General features: G+C 41.7%; 1 protein-coding gene across 4 annotated transcripts in view; it reads right to left on the bottom strand.

Annotated features, from left to right (window-relative positions):
• Positions 1-1,165: 1,165 nt before the first annotated feature.
• SYTL5 (synaptotagmin like 5) overlaps positions 1,166-17,558 on the bottom strand; it is a 159,590-nt gene continuing 143,197 nt past the window's right edge. For all 4 annotated transcript variants that reach the window (XM_069945560.1, XM_069945559.1, XM_069945562.1 and 1 more), the window contains 5 exons: positions 11,436-11,597; positions 7,701-7,812; positions 6,324-6,453; positions 5,188-5,396; positions 1,166-2,371 (listed from right to left, as the gene is read on the bottom strand). In XM_069945560.1, the coding sequence (XP_069801661.1) occupies positions 2,214-2,371; positions 5,188-5,396; positions 6,324-6,453; positions 7,701-7,812; positions 11,436-11,597 (771 nt within the window). In that variant the 3' untranslated portion in view covers positions 1,166-2,213. The remainder of the gene's footprint in view (positions 2,372-5,187; positions 5,397-6,323; positions 6,454-7,700; positions 7,813-11,435; positions 11,598-17,558) is intronic.

The raw sequence follows: 17,558 nt of genomic DNA, 5'->3' as shown, positions 1-17,558 counted from the left end.
CAAGATTCATTGCGAATCGCACTGTCAATTCGCTTTGTTCTGTGATTCGTTAAGGAAATTAAGAAAAAAAAAATTAGCGTCCGCACGTGCTGTCTGGAAAGTCACTGGGCGGGAGAAAGGGATTAACCATAATACCTAGCACCCGTCCAATATCAAGTTAAAGCCGTAACATGTTGATCCTTTGGACTAGGTGTATCTGTTTCATCTTCAAATAAAGTTTGCTTTTATGGGACTGGATATCTGGAGCTGGACATCCTTCTTTCCTGGTCTCTGCTGGGAAACTGGATGGTACACGGGACAGCTGTATGGCACACAGCAAATGCAGAGTTCAGTGAGCTGCCTTAGGGCCCTATTCCACGGGCCGAGCAACGATATAAACGAGTGCCGATCTGCTAGATCAGCGCTCGTTTACTGGGCCTATTCCACGGCCCAGATGATCGTGAAACAAGGGCTGCAAGGACATCATTGCCGATGTCCTTGCAGCCCTTGTTTCATTCATTACCTGTCCAGGCGCAGGTCTTCTTTCTCCCCGTCCCGCGCGGCAGCATCGGCTTCGGAGCGGGGGTTGTCTGAACTGACAGACCATTCAGCCAATCACTGGCCGCGGCGTTTCCGGCCAGTGATTGGCTGAGCGGTCTGTAAGTTCAGACAGCCCCGTTCCGAAGCCGATGCTGCCTCGCGGAATCGGGAGAAGAAGACCTGCGCCTGGACAGGTAATGTATGGTTCTGCTGAAATCGCCGCCACGCACCGCTATTCAACTGCAGCGATGCGCTGGTGGCGAACAACGATTTTAGGTCTGAACCTAAATGAACGATCAGCTGATGACATGATCATCGGCTGATTGTTCTCTCTATTCCACCGAGCGAAAATCGTCCGAATGGGGCCGATTCAGCCGATTATCGCTCCTGTGGAATAGGGCCCTTACTTTCACTCCATAATCCCCAGCGCCCGTCCAATCAGCTGCAGGCCCCTTTGTGATGTCAGCACCCTCTATATAAGGAGGTTCGGTAACGGAGGCCACCAGTCGGCTGTGAGGAGAGAGCAGGATGTCAGCAGGCAGTTACAGCAGAGCAGGGAGAGACTAACAGAGCGATATAGGGACAGAGAGGAGAGGAATGGTGGAAATTCGAGGATTGACTGGCTGATTGACAATTTTTTTTTAAATTGTGATTTTCCAATTTTCTTACACTTGTACAACAACATGCTTTAATAAATCCACCCTTCTGTAAAAGTCCCAGTATTGTAGCTACTATAGTTTGGCTGTTTTAATGAAATTCATTAAGATTTGATTCTGGTTTGACCAAACGAATTTCCGGCTGCTTCACTCATCTCTAATGATCATGATGTCTCATTTTGACCTAATATTACACATAAAAGCCACATTAGACCAGGTTAATCCTAGTGTTATATTGATTCATTGTTGGGCTGGGAAAAGAAAAATGTAAATTTGTATGCATTTGCATGTTGTTGTCCAGAGCCTATATTAGTCAGCAAGGTCATGACATTGGATACAAGCACAGGACACAAGCACGTAGCAATTTGTGGTTGTGTAATGCTTAGTCCAAAAGGGTTGTTGTCACTTAAAGAAAAATTATCAATTCTGAAGTGGAGGATAACTGCAGAGTGGGTCTCTCACCCACAGACAGTCCATTAATTTTAATGGGCACGGCGCAATGCCACATTTCTCCTGTGGGGGTGCTGCAGGGAAATTGAACACTTCTAGGTTTCTCCACAAATTACAGCTGATCAATGTGGATCTCAGCAAGGGCACAATGTGACACATGCTTATTGTCAAGAAACTCTTTTAAAAAAGTAGGGAACCATCCACACTGTAGTACCCCTTTCAATGACCAGACCATGACCTGGAGTAGGTAGGTCATATACATTTATCCAAAACACCAACACTTAATGGATGGCCAGATCATGATCAGATGAGACAAACACAGCTACGTATAAAAAATATAAGGTTACTGGCCTCCAGGATTATCTTGCAGTGTGCTGTAAGGTACGCTGCGTATAAGTCACAGACGTGTAGCTAAGTCATTGGCACTACATTACAGTACATGCATTGAATGAATCTAATATACAGAGGATGGTAACTTCTCTCTTGTTCCAGTATTAACCCTTACAGTAAAAGCAAGCGAGAGAATTCTGTCAGACATGAAATAAATTATAGCCTGGCCATAACATGTACTCCAGTGTCTCCATAGTTCTAAGAGCTCTGGTTGGTATCCTTGCGTCTGGACATGGTGGATCTCAGCATTAAGGTTCCTTCCACTGAACTGCCAGGATTGTCCATCATCTTTTGCCACAAATATTTTTCTTCACCCTGAGCATCCATCCAGGCAACTTCATTTCCATAACTTGTACCTGTAGAATTGAGAGCATGTTAGGTTAGTATGTCAGCAAGATCATCTGCCAAGGTGTCAGATATTACATTGCAGAATAGACCCGTTGTCCAGAGATCTTCATCTGACATTTAGACAATCACAGTTTTAAACTTTCCAGGATTTTTTTTTTTAGGATTTTCCTAATGAAAACAACAAATGTATTAACTACATGTCCAGTGTATTCCCTGATCACCCATATTAGCCAAAAGGACTCATCCAAGAGACTAGGGGCCATATTACACAGCCCGATCCCGCACTGTAAGGGTATGTTCACACTGAGTAAAAGCAGTGGAATTCCGTTGCGGAGTCCTCTGCCGCCTGCCTCAGTGTCTCTACGGGATGGTTTGGGTGCCTCCACTCCTGTCACTCTACACTCAAAGAATTGACATGTCAATTCTTTGAACAGAGAGCGACGGAAGTGGAAGCGTGCAAGCCATCCCATAGAAACACTGTGTGACACTGAGGCAGGCGAGATTCCGTGGCTGGGAGCTCAGCCGTGAAATTCCGCCTGTTTTATCCTAAGTGAGTGCCGATCTGTTTCCTGAGCCTGTTACAAGAATTGTGCAGCAGGGCTACACGGACATTGTTGGTGATATCTGTGCCGCCCTTGCTTTCATCAGGCGCCAGCTATGCATTTCCTATTACATGGAGGGATGTGCGACTAGCTGCCAATGATGTTACACAGATAGCGATCTGCCGATGATCATTTGGCGGATAATCGATTTGTATAATACGGTCCTTAGAACAAAGCTAAGGATTTTTATAGCCAAGTGAAAGGAGTTTTACTTTCCTCTTCCTACCCTCATTGCTTGTATTAGGTACGTGTTGCCATTTCTTCCTTTTTGCCCACCCTTCTGCACAAAAGATCTGTTATATGTAGTTAATGTTTTATTGTACATAGTTGGCTGACTTTGTGCTACTTTTGTTCTGTAACTGGTTTTATCTCCCAAGTCATAGTGGTGTCATTTAGGCCTGGTATTAGAATATTTTAGCTTTATTTGTGCTTTAGCTTGTGTTAAAATAAATGTCTATAGGACCACCTCCATCCAGAAAAAAAAAATTGTGCGTTTTTTTTAAAATTCTCATTCTTATTGATTTGCACCTATTTCTGTACATTGTTTAAAAAAAATTATACTAGCAAACTCAGTTTTCATTCAATTTTGGTGTATCTTTTGTCATACGCCTCCTAACAAATCTGACCTGAGGCTGCGCAGGAACCTCCACAATTTCTGAACTGGCATAGACATTCACATTTTTTAAGCCTTCTTGCAGGTGTTAATCACCCCCCCCCCCCCCCCCCCCCATTGATCTTGTTTTGTTACGTTCTGGTATGCATTCATTCGCTGAGAACTCAACTCTATGAGCTCATCTGTAGTGTGGCCCTCTAATATACATTGCTAACATTTAGGAGAACAACATTAAGCCTTCACAAGTTAATTTGCCCTTGTGGTTTGACACAAAACTTTAAAGGACGTGTAGCCTGACTCTCCAATGTATATTACCAACCTATATACCTCTTATACAGACTTGAAACCATTATGGGGAAACCATGGGGTCCACGTGTCAGAGCAAGGGCCCCAGAATAGTGACCCTCTGCACACTCAATCTATTTTTATGAGGATGCATTTTTAAATAACCAAGATTTCACGTCACTATTAACAGGATCGATGATAAACTATAGAAGCTTTAAGCAGTGCTACAGGCACTGTGATGTTTTCCAAGGAATTTTCAAAAGAAGCAGCTTATACATAAAATAAGCACATTTAAATTTTTTATCACATATTCCCTTTCAATGCAAAGATGATACTGGAGTCAAGCCGCATACTAGATTGGATGGGCACTTTGATTAGATCAGGACTAGAGATGAGCGAACCTGGAGCATGCTCGAGTCGATCCGAACCCGAACTTTCGGCATTTGATTAGCGGTGGCTGCTGAAGTTGGATAAAGCCCTAAGGCTATGTGGAAAACATGGATATAGTCATTGGCTGTATCCATGTTTTCCAGACAACCTTAGAGCTTTATCCAAGTTCAGCAGCCCCCGCTAATCAAATGCCGAACGTTCAGGTTCGGATCGACTCAAACCCGAACCCGGTTCGCTCATCTCTAATCAGGACCAATATTAGTAACCACTACTACTGACTAGACATGAGCATGACTCGAGTATGTCGGACCACTCAGCAATTGAATACCAATGACTAATGAAGTTGGATGCAGCCATAGGGGATCCTGGAAAATATAGATAGAGCCTCTGGCCTAGGGCTGTAACTATGTTTTCCAGGACTCCCTAGGGCTGCATCCAACTCCGTCAGCCACCAGTATTCAAATGCTGAGTGATCCGACATACTGGAGTCATGCTCATCTCTACTATTGGCATGATACTATGGCTCTCAACAACCCACCATATGTAGCTGCTTTGGGGTCGGAGGTGCCTTTGGGTAGAGATGATCGAACATCGGGAAATATTAGGTTCGATCGAACTCGAACCTTCTTGAACCTTCAGCATTTGATTCGGTGATGCCTTCCTGTTCCGTGGGGAAGGTGGAGACTTCCCGAGTACTGCCTGTAAAAAAGGGATTCAGCCTAGGTAATAGGCTGTATCATGGTTTTTTAGGCGGTACTCGGGCAGTCTCCACCTTCCCCACGGAACGGGAAGGCATCGGGAATCAAATGCTGAAGGTTCGAGAAGGTTTGAGGTGGATTGAACCTAACATTTCCTGATGTTCGATCATCTCTAACTTTGGGTCCCCAGAGGTTATGATCTATAAATATACCATATTGTATATCCAAGTACTTACCACTGCCACAGCCTAAGCACACTCCACCTAAAAATATGTTGCTTGATAAGGACTCCTTATCCCATACTGTAAGCTCTAGGCAGACATTCTGCAGGTCAGTGGGCTGTAGGCTGGTGAAGGAGAAGGTATGGTTCCACTGAGGGTTTACAGACTTTTTAATTATGGGAGTTTTGTGCTTTGTGGATTTGTTGTTATCGGGAAGCAGGTACCTGTGGAAATATATTGCTTTTTACATTTATATCAAAAATATAAAAAAAAAATATACATCACAACAGACAAGAGGTAACACAATGGCTTTCCCCTTAGGGTCCTATTAGACTAAGCAATTTTAACGACTCATGATTAACGATAAAAGATAGCAAATTGTTTATCGTTGACCTAAAATCGTTCACCATATTACACAGAACTATGGTGGTTACTTACGATCGTTGTGACAATCGTTACTGCAATTGTTTACTCCCAACAAAAGAAGGAACGATTTGCAATTACACCGATCGATTGGTGAACGAATGGGGAATAACAGTGAACGATTATTGACAGATCTAAATCAATTATGCACGACACATTAGTGATTTTTTGATTGTTGCCTGCAATTACACAGGACGTCTATTGTTTAAAATCGTCCTATATAATAGGGCCCTGAGAAATAGCTATGCATGTAATGCTGGACAACACAAGTTTGGCAATATAGCCTAGGGTTCATAGCCCCTGCAGCAAATGTCATAACTGGACCCACCAACTTAACTAGATGTAATACTATATATTTTACATAATGGGGGAGATTTATCAAAATGGAGTAAAGTAGAACTGGCTCAGTTGCCCCTAGCAACCAATCAGATTCCACTTTTCTTTCCTCACAGACTCTTTTGAAAATGAAAGGTGGAATCTGATTGGTTGCTAGGGGCAACTGAGCCAGTTTCACTTTACAACAGTTTCATAAATCTCCCATTATATGTGTATATATACAATGCATTGAGAAAGTCTTCAGACCCTTTCACTTTGCCTATAGAGCATATGAATGGAATTTCATAATACCCCATTCACTTTGGTGTAACACCTGTATGATACCATAGTATAGTGTCATGTTATATGACCAACAGGTTCAACTATTGAGAATACCCTATGTCTTTCCTTACCCTTTAACAAAAGTATCTGAAGTCCCCCCTGATTTCACAGCGGTTAGATTTTTAGCTTCCTTCACATTTACTTCAAGTATTCCACCTGTTGGCATGGGAACCTTCTTTGACTTCTTAAAACTTTTCTTGCCTGTTAAAAGTGGAAAAATGTTATTTAGAAAGACATTTTGAAGTATTGGTCATTAAAAAGGGCTAGAGGTTTATTTTGAAAAAGATGTTGAGCTTGTATCTCCGGAACAGGAAAAGGGGCTTAAGGGCTTATTCCCACACAATCCAAAGAGGTTACAGAGCGTAAAGCTGCGGCGTTATGTATCAATATGATGTTAGAAGTGTTTAAATCATAGCGGGAATGTACTGATACAGCCATGTAGCTGTGTCAGTGCATTCTTACAGAGATCCATCTACAGACAGCTGTTTTAGGGTGTTGCCCCTCATCAGTGTAGAGTAGGATTCTGGCTACATATCAGGGTGGTTTGGTGATCTCTCCATTGGGAGGCACCCCTTCGCCAGATATCCCTCCATGGAAGGAGACCTGTTGCTATTCCCGTGTTTTGAGATTCATGACTGAGGCTCAACAGACCTCTTTTTTTGCAAATACAAATTTTTAAGGGGGCAATATGTTAATGAACGCTCTTGAGTGAGTACTTCATTGGATTTATTGCTAATCTCTCTGAGCTCAATGATTGTTGTGTTTTGTTGGTCTATTTTTCATTGCCCCCTGATAACCAGAATCCCACTGCACACTGATGAGCTGCAATACCCTGAAACAGCTGTCTGTGGATGGATGCCTGGCTTTGGTATTTCCCTTGTCATGTTGCGATACTCACAACTGAGTTGGACTTTGACACAAAAGGGACCACTCTGGTATTTCCCTATTTGTGCCCTAATACTTGCAACTTAGTAGGACTTAAGGGGCTATATATCAGGGTGGTTTGGTGATCTCCTCACTAGGAGGCACCCCTTAGCAACAGATTTCCTTCCCAGGAGGGATATCTGGCTATTCTCGTGTTTTGAGGCTTGTGACTGAGGCTTCTCTGACTCTTTTTTTTTTGGCTGGGTATCAACTTGCAGGAGATGGTGTCAGTGGGCCCGTGGAGAAAGTCCTTCTCTGAAGTCATTGTGACTGTTTGTGTTGCTAAATTTTGTGCAAACAATATTAGGAGGAAGAGGCAGAACAGAGTCCTTAAAAAGTCACAATGTTTGGCACCATAAGCATTGAAAGTGTGTAAACCTAGACAGGTGGCTGGTGCAACTGTAGGAGACTTCCCAGAGGCCCACTTCAGCGTAATGAAACATCAAAAGCTATGTATGGTGCAAACCGATTGAGTACACTTGTAAATATTTCCCTGTAATATACCCTATACTTTAAAACTTTACCTATTGATACTGATTCCAAAGGAAGAGTCAAGTTCTTTTCTGGAGGTATATACCGTAGGCCAATTACAATTTCCCCTTTATACTGCAGAGTAACTTCTGATGTTGAATCCATCTTAAAAAAAAGGAAAAAAAATCATGTTACACTTATTACTTATGATTCTAAAATGTTTATGTGACTCATTGAGATTTTATTAAGATTAGGATTTGTCGTGGTAGCAAGCTGCTTAAAGTGGCCAACTGAACTTGTGACTGATCCACCACAAGAAAGGTCATCAACTATGTACATTGAGCACTAGGGTGGGGGAACCTATTTGCAAGACAGCCACTATCTGCTTCCTTCTCCCACTGGGAGGACCTATCTAGCATGTGGCACCTATTTAAATACACGGACGGTGGGGGTGGTCTATGTACCCACTTGGGGCATCTATCTACCATTAGAAACTACCTTATTTTTATAACTCTAATAAAGAGAACTTTGGGTTAAAAGTCTTTTGATATAACGTGGGAAACTGCGTTATGTACACTTCACTGAATCTTTGACTGAAGTCAGGAATATTCTTGATATAGAAAAGCTATTCTAAAGGTGGCCATACATTTTTAAAGACTATTGGCCGGACATTTGTTTGGCCGAAAGTTATATCTCGGCTATATACTGTACATCCCAAGTCACATGGGCAAATTATAGACCGTGTTAAACAGTAGATTGTAAAATTATAGTTTGCTTACAGTCTCTAAGAACAACCACCTGTTTTCATCAGTCTACAGGCCCATTATAGGGATCGTATGGATGTCCACAGTGATCAAGTATTTATCTTTCCTGGGGATAAATGCTAAACATATTTGTTAGGAAATCCTGCGAGGAACGGAATGTAGTGCAATCCCCTATTGGTTTGGTCAAGGGTCCTCGAAAACAACACGTACAGTTAGATATAAATTACAGAAACACCGGTAAGGTAAAAAATAAAAAAGCGTAAAAGAACGTCTCGAGCTTGTGAAAAACAATGTGGTTAAGAATCACTTATAAGACATGAGATTATCCTGCTAAATATTTATACAAGGTGAGGAGTGAATTAGTGTAAAATGAAATCCATCTGGCAATAACCGTCAGGAGACTTTCTCAGGCTTTTCAAGGCTCATTTCATCTCCTATATTTTATATATATATATATACTGGCAAATATTCTTCAGATTGACTGCGCTATACTTTAAACATGGAACAGATGGCGATGTGTCTGCCACCCTTTTCTAGAGCGTTCTATTTTTAATATGTAGAAAAACATAAAGTCATTTCTGCAACTGGTAATGAAGAATTAATATTAATTTATCCATAAAGCCTAAGGCTAGGTTTAAACTCCGTTTTTGTTGTCTGTTTAAGGTATCCATTTTTAAGTGGTTACTTTTAAGGTACACAAAAATGTGGTAAACTACGTTTTTGTGTATACTAGAAAAAAGAAAAAGAAAATGCCTTCATTTTGATTTTTTTTTTTTAAAGGAAAAGTCTGTTGAAAATTTTTCTATTCTATTGTCCCCCAAAAGTTATACATATCTCCAATATACACTTATTACGGAAAATGCTTATAAAGTGCTTTTTTCCCTGCACTTACTACTGCATCAAGGCTTCACTTCCTGGATAACATGGTGATGTCACTTCCTGGATAACATGGTGATGTCACTTCCTGGATAACATGATGATGTCACGACCCGACTCCCAGAGTTGTGCGAACTGTGGCTGCTGGAGAGGATCATGGCGGGGGACACTGAGGGACACAGGGCACTGGAAGGACACTGAGCATCCCTCTGCCATTATCCTCTCCAGCAGCCACAGCCCGCACAGCTCTGGGAGTTGGGTCATGACATCACCATTTTATCCAGGAAGGGACATCACAATGTTATCCAGGAAGTGACATCACCATGTTATCCAGGAAGTGACATCACCCTGTTATCCAGGAAGTGACATCACCATGTTATCCAGGAAGTGAAGCTTTGATACAGTAGTAAGTGCAGGGAAAAAAGCACTTTATAAGCATTTCCCGTAGTAAGAGTATATTGGTAATTGGTATAACTTTTGAGGGGCAATACAATACTTTAATAAAAATTTTTGCCTGACTTCTCCTTTAAATAGAAGTCAATGGGAAAAAGGAATCCAAATGGATTGCACACAATTGCATCCATTTTTTGAAAAAACACAGTGGGAACCCAGCCTTAGGGTCCTATTACACAGGCCTATGAAGGCCTGAGCAATGCAGTAAATGAGCGCTGATCTGCTGGATCAGCGCTGGTTTACTGGGCCTATTACACGGCCCAATAATCGTTTAGCAAGTGCTCCACGGACATCATTAGCAATGTCCGTGTAGCCCTTACCTAAACAGTTAATATTTCAACTGTCTGTGTCCAAGTGTTTTCCTGTGCTATGTGTGCGCACGCTGCAGCTTCAGAGCGGCCTGTCTGAGCTGGCAGGCCACTCAGCCAATCACTGGCCACATTGGTCCCGGTCAGCCGCCAATGATTTTCGGTCTGAACCTAAATAAATGGTCAGTTGATCATCATTTCATCGGCTGGTCGTTGTCTCAATTACATGGAGTGATAGTCGATTATTTATTTAATTGCAAATAACGGCCATTATTTTAAAACAATTAACGATATTTGCCATTAAATGGCTGCCATCCACTCAAATTCAACAGTGTGTGTCTTTCTGTCTTTTCAACCCACTTCTGGTTTTGTTTGCAAAATTCTGACCAAAATACTGAGCAAAAATATCACTTTTACCTTTACATTGTTCTCTAACAACTACCTATGCTGCACTATATACGCATAAAAAAAATCTGGAGTGCTTTCTACCTCAAAAGGGGCCCGGATGCATTACTAGAGGTAAAATTAATGTGTTTTGAAAGAGGATCCCTGATCGAGGGATTTTAGTAAGAAAATAATTTTTACAAGTGAGGAAAATTGGCTTCTATCTAATGGCGTTTTAGGCTTCTCCCTTGATTAACATTGCAGGATTATAGGCTGGAATGGATTGATGGATGTCTACAACTGGAGCCTCATCATTTGTGGTAGAAGTCTCAGTCTACTTTTTATTTGTTTAGAAAGGATTGTGCAACTTATAATCATTTTTGTGAAGATTATCGCCCCCGCTGTGCCTCGCCAACAACTAGGGGGCGCCTCACAGATTGAGGATCACTGGAGTAGACCAGTGCTTCTCAATTCCAGTCTTCCTGGCCCACCTACAGGTCATGTTTTGAGGATATCCTATACAAAGAACCCCTGTGATAATACCTGATGCCCTGAGTATTATTATATCACCTGTGAAATACTAAGGAAATCCTCAAAACATGACCTGTTGGTGAGGCCTGAGGACTGGGATTGAGAAGCGTTGGCTTAGAGGATCACTTGAAAATGCAACACAATGTTCATGTACAGACTGTCAAATTAAAAGTCCCTGGGTAACCCGCCATTAGGGTAGCTTCACACACACAGTATCGCATCGGATTTTCTGCTGCGGTTCTGCAGCAGATCCGCAGCTTAGATCTAAATAACTGAACACAGCATCAAATCTGCACCATCAAATCTGGTGCGGATCTGCTGCGGATCCGGTGTGGCACCCTTAGGGTAAATTCACATAACACAGTCATATTGACTCTTTCTTTAGGCCTGTGTATTTGACGCACTTACATATATTATTTATACAACTAATTTAATGTACATTTTTACTTATTTTTTAAAGCGTGGGGCTCACCTTGGGTTCAAGAGGAATAGATTTATCATCTTCATTTTCAAAATTCCATGTATCAAGGGGGATATTCACTTCACCCAAAAAGCTGTTACGTCCAAAGCGATCATTATGCCAGACGGACAGTTGTAAAGTTCTGGTTTCTAACTGTGTGTGACTGATGACATACTGAAATAGAGAAGAACAATTGCATCAAGTTGTAGGGATATGTTATGTGTACTCATATAGTGTATGAATAGAAAAAAAAAAACACTTCTGCAGTAGCAAAACATAATCTAATCCAGAGATTGGAATTGTTAAAGAGAAAAAAAACTTCTCGTAAAGTTATGATAAGATAAACATTAGGAATAAAGACTCTGGTCTGCCTAAGGGCCCTTTTACACAGAAAGATTATCTGACAGATTATCTGCCAAAGATTTGAAGCCAAAGCCAGGACTGGATTTGAAAAGAGGAAAAATCTCAGGCTCTCCTTTATGAACTGGTCTCTGTTTATAGTCTGTTCCTGGTTTTGGCTTCAAATCTTTGGCAGATAATCTGTCAGATAATCTTTCTGTGTAAAAGGGCCCTAAGGGCCCTATTCCACCGGACGATTGTCGTTTGCATAACCGTTAACGATTAACGATCTCAAACGACCGCTATTGTGAAAGACCTGAAAACGTTCACTCATTTCCATGGAACGATAATCATTACTTATGATCGTAATTGCGATCGTTTTTTCTTCGCGATTTATTTGCTATTGCGTTCGTAGCTATTGCGAACGACCGAACGATGTCTTATTCAATGCGAACGATTTGCGAACGAGCAACGATAAAAATAGGTCCAGGTCTTATAAAGCGATCAACGATTTCTCGTTCGGTCGTTAATCGTTAACTGCATTTCAACCGAACGATTATCGTTTAGATTCGAACGATTTAACGATAATCTGAACGATAATCGTCCAGTGGAATAGGGCCCTAACAGGCCTTTTACATGGGGTGGCAATGGGCTAAATAGACCAATTACTACCATGTGAAAAGAAAAAAAAAAAAACTAGTGATCAGTTAGCTGACTGCTGGGATGGTGCCAAACCAAAATGCAAAAACACTGACATTTTTAGAAGCCCAAAAGGTTAAAATACTGTTTGTGCACATAGCCTCGAAGGCCAAAAAGGGGCAGTAGTAGAAAATCCCATGGAATCCCAGAAAATCTATGAAATCAAATCACATTTAGGGTGGGTTCACACTACGGAATTCTCGCGGATAAACTCAGCGGAATTCCGTCGTCTGTCCGCCCGCCTTTCTGCCGGCTCTATAGACACCATTCTATGGGCCAGCGTATTCCGCTATCCGCCGAAAGTGACATGTCACTTCTTTTGGCATATAGCGGAATACTGGAGCCTCACGCACGGCCATGCGCGCGGACATACTGTGGAATTCCGCGGACATTGTCCGCCAGAATTCTGTAGTATGAGCCCACCCTTAGGCTATGTTCCCACTCAATATTTTTGGTCAGTAATTTGCAACCAAAACCAGGAGTGGATTGAAAACACAGAAAGGCTAGGTTTACATATTACAATTACTTGCCGTTAAATGGCGGCCATCCACTCAATTTCAAGTCTGTGAACATAGCCTTTCTGTGTTTTCAATCCACTCCTGGTTTTGGTTGGAAAATACTGAGCAAAAATACTGGGTGTGAACATAGCCTTAGGAATATTTCTCATGGATTGCCTCACAAATAACCTACTAGACTTTACTGATGATCTATCTTGTATATGGCTTTTATGATGAGTATAGATGGATGACGCGCTCTCAGAATCATACTGATGTCTGATGTTGTATGAATAGAATAAAGCAAGGATACATATTGTCTGGTTTTGTTCTAACCTAACCAGCCATGCTGCACGGCCTCCTCTGTCACTTGTCTCCCTACCATGAAATACTGGTAGGTACTAAGAGACTTCGATTAAATCCATGCTTGAAAAGTTCAGCGTCCATTAGGTGTAGTTAAGCTATATATATTTAAACAATTTGTAAAAAATCAATGTTATCTATTACCCAGTAATGACTCCGCTCCTTAGAGACGCATTCTCTATTTGTGTTTCCAAACTTTAATGAAAATGAACTGAAGATTCGCAGTCATTAAATAGAAGTTACTTGCTTTACAAAGTAATAGATACCAAGGTATGGTGTCCTTCACTAGACATGGCGGCCATAAGCTGAAAATACTTTGTAGATGGATTATAAGAGTCCATTAAAATGTCACTTTTTAGGGTCAGATGATGATCCCATGAATGGGGGACTTAATGGACTATATCCTATATGTTAGATGGTATTTAACCATCCGATGATTAAGTTTCGATGCCATAAAATAAAGGTGTGGGAGTGTATTTGTACCTTGAAGCTGTTAAAGGGAAATCTACCCAAATAGAAATGCCACTGAAACATATTGGTAAATTGCTATAGTAGAGTCAATGAAGCTAGACTTAAAGGACAACTCCCACAAATTTTTTTTTAGCTTATTAAACACACATTACAAAGTTATATAACTTTGTAATGTGGTTAAATACCCGGTCTGGCCCCCTTCCCCCACTTTCGGACCCCGGAAGTTAAAGAATGTATACATTACCTATTACGGTCGTCACGGTCCTCTTCTCCCTCAATCTTCCCTCTATCACGTGGCTCTATTGATTCTAATGGAGCTGTGTCACAGAGGGGAGGGGGTTTTCATTATAGTGGGCGGGCCCACCTCCAGTGCTTCAAGCCAGACAGGTACATTCGCTTTACCTGTAATACCCCATACAGCCTGGGAACAGGTGTGGTGCTGCTTTTTATGTTTGTTTGTTATCTTGGATAACCTCTTTAAACCAGTTTACTTAGTTTAAAGGGGTACTCCGGGTGGGGGTTATTTTTAGGGTATGGCCTGAGAAAGGGTGGAAATAGAGACTGCTGGCAACTTACCTCACCGGTTCCAGTGCTGGGTCCCGGATCGCGCCACCCCGCTCCGACCGCTGAGTGGCTGAGCTGCCTTAAGACATCCCGTCTTAAGACGCAGCTCAGACCAGGAAGCGACAGCCAGACAGGAGAACGGGGGCGGGGCGATCCGGGACCCAGCGCTGGAACCGGGGAGATAAGTGACTGGCTGCCTCTATTCCCACCCCTTCCCCGGCCATACCCTAAAAATAACCCCCACCCGGAGTACCCCTTTAAGGCATTAAAAATCCAGAGTGTCCAGACCAGGAAATCTCGTTCAGGTCACATTAAAAATTAGAGTCGGAGACTTTCAGTGACTTAAAATTCGAAACCATACCTAAGTGATTCCATCTCTGTACTAGAGCCTATTTATTCTAAAAATTTGTGGTGTTCATGGAACTGACAGTACACATTAGAAGACCATTTTGCTTAAATCTGGCACTGGTGAAAAATCTAAGCTGTGAAAGCGTCCAGCCTGAAGACGATGAGAACTGCAATGTCATTAGCGGAGGGAGCAGCTGGTAAATGTATTGGTTCTGCTTGAATAGCAAACATGAATTACACTACACCCCCAGAACTCGCTTCAGATGTACAAAATATGATGTGTAGTTCTGTAGTCAGGCGATTATAGCAATCTATTGCCTCATTGGGTTGCAGAGCAACATATTAATATACTGTACTATAATATACACAACAAGCAGTATCTAAGGCCTCTAACATATTCCTGTATTTCTATTAAAAATATGAATAAGCTTCCATTCCAATCCTGTATTCCTCCCATAAATTCACATCATTCTGATAAAAGTAAAAGTAAAACCAGGTGCAACAGTTAAAAGGTCGCTGTCAGTTCAAACAACTTTTCTCTTTGATAGCAGATACATTACATTTAGGTAAAAAAAAAATATTTGACCAAAAATGACTTCTTACCCCAGAAAAGCTCTAAAGGCTTGGCCACTAGGTGTCTCACTGCCCAGCAATCTGCTATTCGCTGCCTGTTATTAAAGGGCTTATCCAGTGCTACAAAAACATGGCCACTTTCTTTTAGAGACAACACGACTCTTGTCTCTAGTTCAGATGTGGTTTGCAATTAATCTCCATTCACTTCAATGAAACTGAGCAGTAAAACCCCAACCAAACTGGAGACAAGAGTGAAGGTGTCTCAAGAAGAAAGTGGCCATGTTTTTGTAGTGCTGGATAACCCCTTTAAGCTCAGTCCATGTCACCAACATAAATAGTTTGTCTCTTAGAGGGATCCACACTATGAATGAAAGGTAAATCAAGGATTCCCTTTCATTTATGAACACTCACAACATTCTGGGCAATTGTCCCTTGTGTAGATACCAGTGTTAGTACTACGATACTACAATACTATAGTTGTGTACTGTCTACCAGTCTGGGTCCAGATTTTGTTTTATTACTATGTTTCTCCATATATAAGACCTAGAGTCATTTTGCAGACTTGAAATATAAGTCCTACTCCAAATATAAGCACAAGTTATAGTCAGCTGACCAGATCCCTGACACTGGGTGCTGAGCATAAACCAATCAGGGCCAAACTTACTATCCTCTGCCGCCATCTGCTCAACACAAGCTGCAGGGGAAGCAGGAGGGGTAATAAGATGTACAGTTGGGGACACTGAATATGGGGGGACGGTGGGTACATGGGCCAACTACAGAGGGGGAGGTATACAGTATGGGGACTTCCTGCAGAGGGGGATGTATACAGTATAGGGAAAAAACTACAGAGGGGGGGAGGGAGGTATACATTATGGGGACTACCTGCAGTGGTGGATGTATACAGTATGAGAGAACAAATACAGAGGGAAGAGGGATGTATACAGTATGGAGGCTACCTGCAGAGAGGGAGGTATACATTATGGGGACTTTCAGGTAAAGTCTGTGACTGTGAACTTTATACGAGGTCTGGCTCAAACAATGTGGACCACCACTAGTCACCGGTAAACTCATACAACGGGGATTGAAGCCAGCGTGTAGTGCTTATGCAACAATTATACGATAGTGGAAAATGATAAGTAAGCAGGAGATAGACTCACTTTTTGCCTTCTTCATATTTTATTCATTTTCTTATACATATTTTCAGCTGAGGAGGCTTTGGAGGTCTGCATCCACGGAGTTGGCGTGGGTCCCGTCTACCACGCGACGTTTCGAGGGCGTGTCCCTCTTACTCATGCGTGCCGACGGGATACATCCCTCTCCCTTTTACTCCATACAGCCCGGCCTCTAATTATGACATCATGAGTGATATTACAGGTAAATAAATCATTACATATGCATTTTGCTGTATTACATACATGAATAATATACATTTCAGCGTATAATGTACCGGACCTTTGTAAAAGGTAATGAAAGGTTCTTATATTAACCCTTATAGGAATCACCTAAAACTACATATTTCGTTTAACCCTTTGGGTTCCACGCTATCCAATGTTCTTATCCAATAGCATTCCCTTTGTAATAGTCTTTTCCTGACGCTGGTCTGTGTGCCTCTATTATTAATCTCTTCCAAAACTTGCCACCTCAACTCATGTACCTGGTGTCTCCTTTCCCTAAAATGTCGTGCTACTGTGGTTTCCCCAAATGTTTTTCCTTCTACATCTATCTGTTCTTTTCTTATAAACTTCCTGATTAGGGTTTTGTGTTCATTAATTCTGATCTTAACTTGTCTACTGGTTTGCCCTACGTAAGCTTTCCCGCAGGGGCATTTTAAGAGGTATACCACATTGCTGGAACAGCATGTATGGTACCCCCTTAATGGAATTTCATGTCCTTTGGTTGGGTGACACATCGTGTCTCCCTTTATTATTGACGTGCAATTTTGGCAATTTAGACAAGGGTAGGTGCCATTCTTCCTTGCCCTTAAAAATCTCTGTCTACTGACTGATCCTTTCTTGTTGTCTCTCCTAACTATTCTGTTCGCTATGCTTTTACCTTTCTGTAAAGCAAAGATTGGTTTGTCTTGGAATAGTTTGCCAAACTTCGGGTCCCTTTGTAAGAAAGAATCCCCAATATTTGGTTACCGTATGTTTTATTAGGTTTGTATGATGGTCATATTTTGTAACAAAAATAGCTCTATGTTGTGTTTTGACACGTGTATGGTGTTTGGGATATGTATGTTCTTTTCTTATTGTTTTCATTTGTTTATAATCATATCCTCGGTTTA

The sequence above is a fragment of the Dendropsophus ebraccatus genome, chromosome 11, assembly GCF_027789765.1.
Source record: "Dendropsophus ebraccatus isolate aDenEbr1 chromosome 11, aDenEbr1.pat, whole genome shotgun sequence".
NCBI classification, from domain to species: Eukaryota; Metazoa; Chordata; class Amphibia; order Anura; family Hylidae; genus Dendropsophus; species Dendropsophus ebraccatus.
This window is presented reverse-complemented; position numbering and strand designations above follow the sequence as displayed.